The sequence below is a fragment of the Mytilus galloprovincialis genome, chromosome 1, assembly GCF_965363235.1.
Source record: "Mytilus galloprovincialis chromosome 1, xbMytGall1.hap1.1, whole genome shotgun sequence".
In the NCBI taxonomy this organism is placed as follows: Eukaryota; Metazoa; Mollusca; class Bivalvia; order Mytilida; family Mytilidae; genus Mytilus; species Mytilus galloprovincialis.
The window spans coordinates 45867878-45881345 of NC_134838.1; the positions used below are offsets into that span (position 1 = coordinate 45867878).

The window sequence follows — 13468 nt, forward strand, 5'->3', positions numbered from 1 at the left end:
AGTCATTTTGGGACTTGCAATTCACAACCAATAGTAATAAAAAAAAATTATAGTGCAAAGCTTCTGGTAGGTGACCACCGTCCATTTGTTTATTATTTTGCAACCTTTTGAAGTGATACAAGAGTAAATAACGAACAGCAGTTCCAATTGGATTTAACCCACTAGCACGGATAAAGACACTATTGAAGAATGCCCTTTAAACTACGGCCTTTTTAATTTAAATGAATTCGTGTATTCAAATTTTTAATCGTAATTTAATAAGCAATAATTCATTTATTTTACTTTTTTCATTTACATTTAAAAGCCATGCGAATCATTTTTATAATTACTTTTAAAATTTAACCATTATCAAAGGATTACGGCTTGGCTACTCGCAAATGACATTGAACTTTCATGCCATAATTATGCTGTTTACATGTTTACAAAAACAAGAATTTAACCTCTGTGATGGTTTTTCCAATTCTAAAAAGTTGTCCATTGAGAAATTACCTTTAAACGAATTAACGTATTATTGTATTCCAATTATTAAATGAAATTTTGAAGACGTACATAAACATGAAATAATGTGAATCACAATGACAAAATGGACGACGGTTGATATGGATACTTTTGCAGGTGAATATATTACATTTATATTTTGTCTACTAATTTCACATCAAACATTCGTCATTGCAATGCAACCTCTGACATTGAATATAACATATTTTGGAATTAAAAGATCTTTATTTAATAACCTTTAATAGATCTAATTCGTCATTGTAACGTTTATTTTGTTGAAGTTGCACTCCTTTAAACAGGATTGTGTTTGATACTTACTTTAACATGTTTAAGTTAATGTTTTCGAGTATCTATAAATAAATTCAAGAACTTGAATACTCAAATTAGATTTTAAAAAGATATATACACGCGAGAGTATCACCAACCCAGTAGTCAGCACTTCGGTGTTGACATGAATATCAATTATATGGTAATTTTTATAAATCAACCGTTTGCGAAAGTATACGTTAATCAAATTCTAAGGATTTTCTTATCCCAGGCATATATTACCTTAGCCGTATTTGACCAACTTTTAGGAATTTTGGGTCCTCAATGCTCTTCAATTTTATACGGGTTTGGCGTAATAACTATTTTTATCTGAGCGTCACTTCTGAGTTTTATGAAGACATAAAGCGTGTCTGTCGTATCAAATTATAATCCTGGTACCTTTAATAACTACGTATCGTTTGAAGTTTTCATCAGACATAAGTCAGTTGTCGTTTGCCTCTATTTGGAATAAATATTCATTGATATGCAGGGATGGGGTAATTGAAAATGTAATGGTAATTAAGTGTAATGCATTACAATTTTCCTTGTTACTGAATGTAATGTGTAATTGAGCATTTTTTTTTAATTAAATGTAATGGTAATTAAATTAATTACATTGAAAAAAGCATGTATTGCTCAATTACTTTTGAATTACATTTCAATTACATGTACTTTTATGGTGTTCAAGATAAGGATTTGTGTTTAATAATATAAATTGTAAAATTATATTTATTTTTTCAAATATTGATTTCACATACTTTTTTAATATATGAAGTCTGTAATTTAATCTGACGTTTTTAAATTATTTATTTGACCTAGACTTTTTTTTAATAGTCTTATAATTTTAAAAAAATAAAAAATGTGAGGATCATACATTAGTGTTGTTCAGTTTTTAAGAAAGATCTTTTAACTTAATAGATTGATAAGTAATTAATCACCTTGTTAAACAAAAACAAAAAAATGTGTCACTGTGAAAAATATTTCTTAGACAGTTCATTTAGAATTTAAAAACACTGCACACAATCATTTGGTTAAATTAGTATGCACAAAAGGATTATAGAAATAAAAATTAACAGCTGTAAAAACAAACAGCAATTAATCAGATTAAAATGTCCAGGGGAAATGCCACTATTACATGTATTTTATCTAATTAGCAAAATATTGCTAATATTTAGACATTATATACATTGTTTGAACTAAAAATTATTTTCAATATTGTGACAAGCACACTTTTAATATTTTTAAAATTAAAAAAATATTTGTTTAATTATGATTAATTTAAATGACTTCATTTCTGAGATGTCAAAATACCCCTTAATGTATTGGCAAGTTAATAGGAACAAATTCCCTCTCCTATCAATATGATGATCTTCTGATCATGGAACTTCCATCTTCTGATCAAGCAATATCTGTGACAAAAGCTCCTGTCGAAAGACTGTTTAGAATTGCTGTTAAAGTGTTCAGACAAGAGAGATTCAGACTAAATGACAAAACATTAAAATTACTAATGATTATCAATTGCAACGCTTAAACTATGCCTACACGAATATTTTACACATGCATTTTATATACCTGTATAAAATTGTTAAAAAATATCATGATGAAATGTAATGTGTAATTTAATTAATTACTTTAGTAAAGTAATTGTAATTTAATTAATTACATTTCAAAAACTGTATAAAAAGTAAAATCACAAAAATACTGAACTCAGAGGAAAATCAATTTGGAAAGTCCATAATCACATGGCAAAATCAAATAACAAAACGCATCAAAAAAGAATGGACAAGAACTGTCATATTCCTGACTTGGTACAGGCATTTTCAAATGTGTAATTAGTGTAATTGATCATTTTTGCTATGTAATCTGTAATTTAATTAATTACATTCCAATGTGATTGACCCCAAGTCTGTTGATAGGTATACATGGTTGTGAGACAGATCCACCCGACTTTGACATCATTTTTATATATAAAAAAAGATGTGGTACTACTGTTAGTAAACCTATAATCCTTTAACATGGTCAATCATATTTAGTATATAAAATGATTCTATAATGGTAAAATGTACATTTGACGTGGTTTATTTGACCACTTTCCAATTTTCATAGATCATTGAGCAAAGTTAAGTTTTTGTGATTTTGTCAGTTTCTCAAATATGTTTAGTAATAGGTCAACCGTATATAGTGCAAAGACGGATTTATTAGAATAAATTACCAGGCTTTAAAGTTGGTACGTCAGATGCGCGTTTCGTCTACATAAGACTCATCAGTGTTTGTCTAACTTGTAGATAATGCCCCTATAAATCTTCGTAAAAAGATCTTATAGAAAAAGCAAACAAATACTGATAAAATATCCTTAAACATTTAAAAAACAACGCCGTTTTAATTCTGAAATCATCGTGTATGAAAAGTGTATCAAAGATCATGAGATACGTTTTTGATTATTCTTTTTACGTTGTCCAATTAACTGTGATTAAAAACCAAACTTCTTCCGCGTGGAAACAGTGAAATAGCGGAAATGAATTACAAAAATCCATTTTCTATTTCTATTTAATCAATGCCAAACAATTACCTCTATTTGACAAATGTCTATTCTGGGATTAATGCATTATCTACTGGTCCCAGTTCTACTTATACATGATTAAATGTTCTTACAAATTCTTTTCAGCTTAGTACAACGCATATAAATGTCAACAATGAAAGTAAAATTCAACATGCATCTTGTTGCTGTATTTATAATTGCTAATGCTGAAGGTAGGTCAACGACAGTTTGTGGACATTTGACTTTTTGCTAATGACACAAATGTATATATTTTCTATGTCCCAGATTATAGTGTATTAACTGGCATGCACAAAAGCGGCAAACAGAAAGTAATTTCTTACTAAAGTATTCTTTTTTTAAGAAATGAGATATAACTGTAAGAAATAAAAAAAAAACAAAAAATAACAAGGATTTTCATATTCATTTTTATTTAAAAGTCTCTGTAGTGTATAGTTTTTAACGTTTTTTTGTTACTGTATTAGAAATGATAAATGCGTTGACAAATAATTCTGGTTGATTGAAGGCAGATAGCAATAAGCCTTTTGTGTAATTTAAGGGTTATCATTATCATAGAAACACTAGTGATTCATGGAAGCAACGCACAAACTCAGTACTATTTTCCGATTTTTTTTTAACATAGACTGGCAAAACTGTTTTCATATTTATATAAAAAAAGGGAAGAGGCATACATTAAAAATAAAAATGCGGAAACGTAAATAACCTTTAACAAAAACAATGTAAAAATAATGCGGAAAAGAGTACTAGAAAAATGCGGAAACGTAGGATTTTTTATGCGGAAGCGTAGTGCTAAATTGCGGAAACGTAAAACGCCGCCATATTCATAGAACTAAAAAAATAAATAAATAGATCTAACTATTCCAATGAATTTGATTCCACTGATTTCATTTTTTCAGCTGCCGGAGTTCACTTATGTTCTGCAATAACCAATATTGACTGTCGGCACCCTAACTTAAATGCAACAGGTATGGTTATGACACAAAAGTTAAAAGAATAAAATAAATCGAATATAACTCGATACAACATATTAATATATGACAGTTGTTTGTCATTCGTTTGATGTTTATGAGCTTTTGCTTTTGCCATTGCTATGGGACTTTCTGTTTTGAATTTCTTTGAAGTTTGTTTTGTTGTTTACTTTTTATCTCTATAAATTCACAATTTTTTGTAGTATGTTTCTGCAGATGTTTGGATGCTAAAATCAACAGAGAATACTTGGAAGTTACATTCTCATCTTGTGAAAAACTTTTGCAAAAATGCCATTTCTATAAATTAGGGTTTGAAATTTGGTTTCAAGATGAAGAGGAAAAAATCATCGGCAGTACAGAGGTCTACATTAATCATAAAACTGAAAATAGATCAGAGGTAATTTACATGATAGTGTTTGTGAATGAGAACAATTCAAGTAAACGTGATTTTTGATTGCTCTTACAAAAATAACTGAAGGATAACACTAAGTGATCAAACCCTGATTCTCTTGCCATAGGTAACTGTACCAAGTTATAGTGCCGATTTATTATTTTGATTCTTGCATGTTGAAAATAACCACCTACTTCCAATAAACCAACATTTTGTTTGTCAGAAAAGACAAAAGACCCATCATAGTCGCTCGAATAAAAAAGTACGAAATTGAAGATCATTGAAGAATTAAAATGCTGAAAGGTTTTACAAAATAAGCTACGGTAATCTTTAGCTTTTCGAATAATTTCAATTTTGTTATAGTTCAATTTATAAATATGACAATTTCAATGATAAGTTATGTCAACATAGAAGTGCGTACTACAGGTCTAGTGACAATGGGCCATTATTGCATTTATTTGAAAAAAAACATTGTTTTGCTCCATTTCAGATATTTCCTTTGTACGAGTTGACAGGTGCACTTCATCATCAACTAAAATTGAACAAACGGTACACAGTATCGGTAAGAAAGCAATAAAAAAAATCGTCATTGCCAACATATACTTTTAGGAAATTGTATTTCATCGTAGTAGCCAATTTAGTTAAAATGTAACCGTTAAGATGTACTGTTTTCTTTTTAAATATTGTTATATTTTCAATAGGATTGTACAGATATTCAAAGCCATATGAAACTTTTAATTAAAAAAAAGGATGCATATATTTTTTATAAATAAATAGCTAGTTTTTAAAAATTATGTGCAAATACTTTTTTCAAGAAAATTCTATAATTTTCCAAATTTTAAAATCAATTACTCATTTGTAATTGTTTGCTTCCAGTAAACAATTCGAAATATTGTTTTTCGTATGCAGTGAACTCAGCGTGACCTTTCTCGTAAAAAGCTGGTGATCGCAATACGCATGGATCTGTCATTGAAATAAACTATTATCTTATTGTAAACGTTATACACGTGCTCAATATTCATGCTTCTTTGTTGATTGTTTACTAAGGTGACGATCTGTAATCTACGGTTTCAAAACACGACAATTAGTTAGCTGCCATACTTTCACATCATTACAGATCGAGATCAATTTTATTTTGCGATTATACGATAAAGATGCGTAAAAATGATGCACAAAAGATCAAGTTTGTGATATATACATGCATTGGTTCAAGAATTGGATAAACATTATTTTTCACCAGTCACTCGTTTCATATATGACTTAAACATTAAAGATAATAACCAATTATGAAAATATATAGGTCATATAATTCCATTTCACCCTCTTTAGATTCAGCCAAGATGTACAAGTTGTGATGATTTCTGTGAATTCATGCCGGATATGGGTAAGGTATTTGTCAAGTTATTAATACATTCAGATAAGGCAACGGAAGTTTACTGTTATCAATCTTAAAACTCGACGAAGCAGATACAAATCATGGTGAAAAACAAAATCTGAGAGAATCGGAAGAACTTCAAAAGGATGTAGAATTGACCCGTTACAGCCATAATAATATAAATTTGATTTCAGTACAATTGTTAAAGACTCCGAAATAATCCAAACGGGATTAAGTGTTTCAAGCACAATGTTGTAATTCGAGCACCGAGAAATAGTTTTACCGTAGTTTCGGTGTGTTGACAGGAAATAGTCTCCTGCTACATTCCTATGTTGAAAATTCAAGTACTGACTACTTATTTTAAGATACTTTACATAATTTACTGTGTTACAATCCTAAAGATTAAGCCGTCGAGGAAAGAGGTATAACCAGAGTAACAAAAGAGATATTTTTATATTATTAGGCTTATATGTGGCCATTGTGCAGACTGCATCTTCTATACAAAATAAATCAAACTTTACCCTTTAAACTGATTGAAGTGTTGTGTAGACCGCGAGGTACACGGGAACACAATATTTATCGAGACTTCAAATGTAAATCGATTCTTCCAGATGCCAGATGATGACGATACGACTATGAAGATATGTACAATGGTCATGGTTTTTCAGATTATGATCACAGGACCGAACATGCTGAAATGAAATCTGTTATTTACAATCTTTATTTTGAACAATCTGACTAATCGAAATCTTTTTTATTAATGGTGGGTTGGGGAGGGTTATCACATTCATACACGTCCGTTTAAACTTTTATAGAATATTCGTTTTAGAAATTACAAATGAATAAAACGCTTAGCGTAAGAGGGAAAAACTAAATATCAGCCTAAAGATATAGTAGGATATATCACCGAAAATTCAGATGCAAGGTAATAAAATAAAACTGAATTAAATTTTTAGTTAAATTCCGTGGTGGAAACGATTAATCCAAAAAATATGCAAGAAAGAAGTATGCGTTCTAGAATTTAAAAATAAACCTAACATTTCAGAGAAAACTTCTAATGATATACTTCATTTGTTCACACCCTATTTCCGGCTATACCTACCCAAGATAATATAGAATCTGTGTTCTTGGTAGTCATTAAAAATCAATTGTTTTGCTATCATGATGTACAGTAGATTTTTGTATGCAGTTCTAATTGTAATTATAATACAATGGATTATGCAGTTGTGGTAGCATCTGCAGTATCAATATATAGCCGGTAATACTGATAGAATATATTCGTTTAATTTGAAAAATTGATATATCATTTTACATTGGATTTATAAATTTGAATAAGTGAACTTTTTGTTTTTCATCATGTTCATTACATTCAAAAATCAAATTTATGAATTGAAAATGAAATTATGCGAAACATTTAACTTGAATTTGAAAAAAAGGATTCATAATTTTGACTGTTGCTTTTTAAAGTACTTCTTCGTTCCACATAAGAGCAAAGGGATACACAAATTTAATTTATTTTAATTTTCAGAAATACCACCGGCTGTCGTGACAAGTCCCACGAGTAAAGAAAAAGACGAGCCAATAAAATGGTTGTATGTTGCAGTTGTTATGAGCGCTTTTGTTGTAATAATGGCAGTTGGTGCTTTTATTGCGGTCTGCAGATACAATAAAACTAAACAAGAATCACCACTGAACAACAGAAATATCCAGTATTCAAATGTAGGAAAAGACGTCGAAAATAATCCCAACATGTATTCAGTGAATCACAACGTAATGCCGCTTTCCAGGCAATTTCAGATAACTTCAAATCAAGGAAAACAGGAAAGCAAATCTACGAAGACTATCAATATCATATCATTAAATTCTGACAAGGCATTCATTGAGGAGTTATTACCATTTATACCTACCGCCGTTTTTAAGTTTGAAGTGTTGGATCCTGCAGCCATTGTTGTGGAAGCTCCAACTGGATACTCATTTCAAGACCATAAGCTAGGAAATAGAACAAACATACTCGTTCTCAATAGCATTGTAGTAAAAGATATGTTAGGAAAAAGCAATATCAACGGAGTAAAAACAAATATATTAATAATATTGATAAACAAGATAATGAAAGATAAAGATCTTTTTCTACATACATATTTTATGTTGTTCGGAGAGGATTTAGAGTTATTCATTCTTAATTTTGACACTTCAAATATTTTCACGAGCATTTTACCGAAGTTGGTTGCTCTTTCTGGCACAGTGCAAGAAAGTATTAACAAATTTTATAACTTTTTAAATCGAATAGAAATAGAAAGCACTGAATCAAATCAATCAATAATACACTGAGAAATTGTTAGAAGATATAATGATTTTTTGAATTTCAACTTATTCATCTCTGAAGCAGTCCTAAATGCGGATTTGTTTTTACTACTTACTGCTATATACTAACACTTTAACCAATTGGAACACAGTGATGATGTCCAAAATGGCTCCTTTGTAAAATTCTAAAATGCTTAAAACATTGAAATAAATCATATTAGAATTGGCACTGACTGTTTTCATGTTACGTTATTCTATTGGCTACATACACCATCTGTCCTCGACATCACGGTTGACATGTCATAAAGTTGTTGTCTCACTTTAGTGTGACGCCAAATTGAAGTCCTCACGTTAGTACTTATACTCAACAACAAAAAAGAACCTTTTTCAGCACACCGTGTTAATGCAATATCATTCACGATGATTCATTTACAGACATTAACTGAGTTTTTCCTGTTGATATTTGTTTTAATGCCACTAAATACTGTTTTGATGTATATTATAATAAATAATTTATGCTTGAACTCAGTCGTTTGTTTTGGCTTGTTCCTAGCGCTCGGTTTTCCTGAATGGTTCTGCTCGAAAACTGTTTATTCTTTGTTGTATATATGTTGTGTACAAGTTATCATTTTGTACAAATTATGATTTGTACAAAAATATTGTGCAAATTATAATTTGTATTTTGCATTTGTACAAATTATAATTTGTACAAAAAGTGCCTGTACAAATTACAATTTGTACAAAATTTGACCAAAATTCACTTATAACTTGTACAACAGTTTTAAATATGAATTTTGGTGAAAAATGCATTGATTCACAGGAAAGAATTGTAATTTACTGACCACACCTTAATTGGAATTATAGAGTCAATGTGAAATTTAAAGAAATGGATATGGAGTTTTTATGTAATACTGATTTTTCTATTGATAAAAATACAATTAAACAAATTGAACATGAAAATTTTTGTAGATACAAAGAGAAGTGGTACTCTGACTTAATGTACAATGAAAGAAGTAAATTGCGAACGTATAGAATGTTAAGCAATGTTTTTATAGAGAAAAATATTTAAGTATTAATATGCCTGGAAAATATAAGAGTGCATATGCAAATTTAAATGTGGTGTTGCACCTCTGAAAATAGAAACTGGTCGATATGAAGGCATTATGGTTGACAATAGATTATGTTTTAATGAGCAATGTAAGAAAAATAACATTATTGAAGATGAGAAACATGTATTAATTAACTGCCCAGTATATGCAGATTTACGAGCTATTTTATTTAGACATGCTAGCTCTTTTAATTGTGATTTTGTTAATTTGTCTGATGATGATAAATTCAAATTTTTATTCACTGATGAAAATGTGTGTTACTTTTTAGCCAAAATCTGCTATGATGTATTATTAAAGAGAAAAGGTATTTTATATAATTGTAGATAATAATGTGTTTTGTAGAAATGTTTTTTTTTTATAGTCTCTCATAACTCTTTTAAAAGTGGCTCATGTTGTTTTAAATATTATTGTGATTTTATTAATGTATAAATGTAAGTCAATTTTGAGGTGAGACTCTAATAAAGTATTTGTCTTGTCTTGTCTTGTCATTAAACCTTATTAACAAAATACACCGTTTTCACACAACTACTAAAGGCAGATTGATTTTAGGAAAAGTATCATTCAATAGTACTGCATAATTACTTCTTGTTGCTATTTTGATTTTTTTTTTAAATTTAGAAACTTTTCAAAAATGAGTATATTTGTAAAATTTGATATTATGGATCGTGAAAGATCGTGAAAAGGATCTCGAAAGATTTGTTGCCACTTATTCGTTATTTCAAAAAGTCCAAGGAAACAATCAAAGATTTCTTTAAACAAGTGATGATTTATATTTGTAATTGGTACATCAAAAGATTGGATTTACATGACTTATTCTACTTCAATTTTGTTTGTGAAAAGATAAATGGTTAATTCAATGCCATTAGGTCTGATGATTTTATTATACTACACCAACTAGTTTTCTTATAAAAATAAAAGTCCGTCTGTCTGTTCTGCATAAGTTGTTTTTTGTTTTTAAAGTTTGTATTGCCTCAACTGATTTCGGTTAAGTTTTATGCACACGGTCAAAGATATTTATAAAACAAAGATCCTTGTTGAAGAAAAAAACATTGATAAAAAAACGGCAGAAAAACAACTGACATATTCCTGACTTTAGCAAAGTCATATTCTAACCAGATCGTGGGTTTAATCTGGCTTTCTTTCTGGGATATTTATTTGTCTAAACGCCTAACTGAGGCAGTGAAATACACATTGTTATTCACAGCAACGGTTCATGAGCTCCAACGCTTGCTATGTGAAGCAGTTAAAATTTGCCTGTAAATCAGGTCGTCATCGATTTGAGAGTCAAAAAATGTTGTGCAATACCCGATTCCATAAATCACTTCATCACCTGCTTAAACGAATGATATAGAACTACTTTTGAATTTTGTAACTTAGATGTACTGTGAGGTCATTTAATAGCAATTCAATAATGTGTATCAATGCTTTTTTCACAAAAATCCATGTGATAATTAATTGTACAAGTTATAAGTGATTTTTTGCCCGTTTTTGTACAAATTGTAATTTGCACAAGCACTTTTTGTACAAATTACAATTTGTACAAAGTCAAAATACAAATTATAATTTGTACAATATTTTTGTACAAATTATAATTTGTACAAAATGATAACTTGTACACAACATATACATTGTATCTTTACTGTTTGTCACATCTATAGATCACGTAAGTATGATTTAGGATATAATATCTAAGAAAAAGAAGAAATGAGATAGTCAGCATTTACAAATGTCGTTTCCCTACGCTACTGCACGATGTCGGGTTTCTCGATTGATATAATTCATTATTTTGAACACAAGCTTTTATTTGCATATATAAGCATGCTAAATTGCAAGTCTGGAATATTTGATGAGTGTTGTAATGTTTACGATGGAAACGCCATTCAAACCGAAACACTTTCTTCGTGTTAAGACACTAATCAAAAGTCCACCAATATAAGGTGTACACCAAATGATGTACTTTAAGTACTTGGTATTGCAGTTAAATCATAGAAAGTACGATTAGTTCTTCAGAAATTTTAAGAATTATTCAAATCTTATTCGTCATTTTTGCTGATAAATGCGAGATCATATCAGTGAACAGCACATCTTTTTAGCACACACATACATGTTATGTCGTATATCCCATCATAGTGTTCCGTTAAATTAGTTTGATTGACGAATGTTGTTCTCTATATATCAAATTTTATTTACCAATAGAATTGCTTCGTTTGCTCGATTAATAGATTTGAAAATCCAATTGCCCTTAATAATAGCACTGCACCATAAGCGATGTTGGTTTAGAGACCTTTTATCATGCTTTTTCCATACACCAATTAAATATTGTTAACAGTAGATAGATTTTTATATATAGCGGTGTCTCAATAACGATATAGCGATCTCCTTATACCGACATAAGGATGGCGTTATTACGACATAAGAATGTCATTAATACTACATAAGGATGTCGTTATTCCAACATACGTTTGTCGTTATTACAACATAAGTATGTAGTTATTACAACATAATTATGTCCTTACTAAGACATAGCGATATCGTTATTTCCACATAATATGTCGTGATTACGACAAAGCCATGTCGTTATTACGATATAATATGCCATAATTACGAGATACTACGTCGTTATTACGACATATTTTTTTTTTTCGAATGACCCTTATCGGCTTCAGTATTTAGGAGCCACAAATTTCCGAAAATAAGTTTTTTTAATCTTTGAAACATCAGTTCTCATAATAGACAAACAGAAATCAAGCTATGTGGTTATTGCTGTTAGGTCCTATAACAAGTTAAGTATTATAACATTTTTCAGAAATAAATAGCAGGAATTATAGGAAGTATTTTTCTTAATATTGTAATGAAATGATTACCCTCTACAGTCCAGGGGTTTTGATTTATGGATTTAACAATTTAAGGATCAATTGCTGTGGTAATTTTTTAATACAATATTATTTGTGATTGTTTTGTATGGAATAATATGATTGTCTTTCTCGCCACATGTTTACGTGTCTGTTCCAAGTCAGGCAAATCGTCTGTGCTTGTCGTTTGTGAAATCTAAATACTCTTGTCGTATGTTTTTTTTTTTAGTTGATAACAAATCTTTGAAAGTCTGCTAAGCTAATCTCAACTTAGACGACTCGTTGTGATTTAGAGGTTGACATATTATACAGACATTTTTTCCAATAATTGGGGACAATTTATTAATATGTATTTCTTGTAATTTTTGGGGAAAAAGGGTGGTCGTGTTTGCTGCCCCCATGACCTTTATTCTTCTCACCTTTAATTTCTTCTTACATAATTAAAAAAAAACGTATAACTTATATCTATTCAACAATACTTATAGTTTAAAATCTAATGCCAAATAAACTCAACACAATTACACAATTTTTGAAAACCAAACTTAGATAACGTCGAATATGCAGAAACATTTAGTTTAATAATAAAACTACGTTCAGGTATACATGTACAAGTAAATGAGAAATCCACAAAAGACAACACTTACATTTTGTTTTCAACGTAATTTATATGTTATGAAGATTTGAAGACAAGAAAAGAAAAACAGTTCAAAAATTTAAATAGATATGTAATGCGTTGAACTACAAGAAAATAGTTTTAAATTGTTTCTTCTTTACCTTTTATCGACATACATAAGTCTGTTATATTGTTCATACATACAGAGCTAATGAAACTTTGAAGGACATGTAATTTTGAATATACTGAAATGAAAATTTGTGGTAAATTTCAATGGAGGCAATCAAACAGGTAAATCATTTTAGTCTGTATTGTCTCGTGTACTTATATTATATAAACAATTTTTATTGAAAACCATAATGTGTATATATGTATACTGGTAAACTGTGTTTCTTATGTATACAAATTTTACATCTGGTTTAAAAAAAAATGTTGTTCTGTTATTCTCGATTAATGTGAACAAACGCAGGACCGACGACATCTCTTGTGAGACGTCCA

The 13468-nt window shown here is 29.5% G+C and overlaps 1 protein-coding gene across 1 annotated transcript; it reads left to right on the forward strand.

Annotated features, from left to right (window-relative positions):
* The first annotated feature begins 531 nt into the window (after positions 1 to 531).
* LOC143061112 (uncharacterized) lies at positions 532 to 12321 on the forward strand. Its single transcript, XM_076233676.1, has 8 exons — positions 532 to 615; positions 3470 to 3555; positions 4258 to 4326; positions 4533 to 4726; positions 5211 to 5282; positions 6050 to 6104; positions 7624 to 8014; positions 12312 to 12321. Exons 2-8 carry the CDS (start codon positions 3489 to 3491, stop codon positions 12319 to 12321), a joined length of 858 nt encoding a protein of 285 aa, XP_076089791.1. The 5' UTR covers positions 532 to 615; positions 3470 to 3488.
* Positions 12322 to 13468: the final 1147 nt, after the last annotated feature.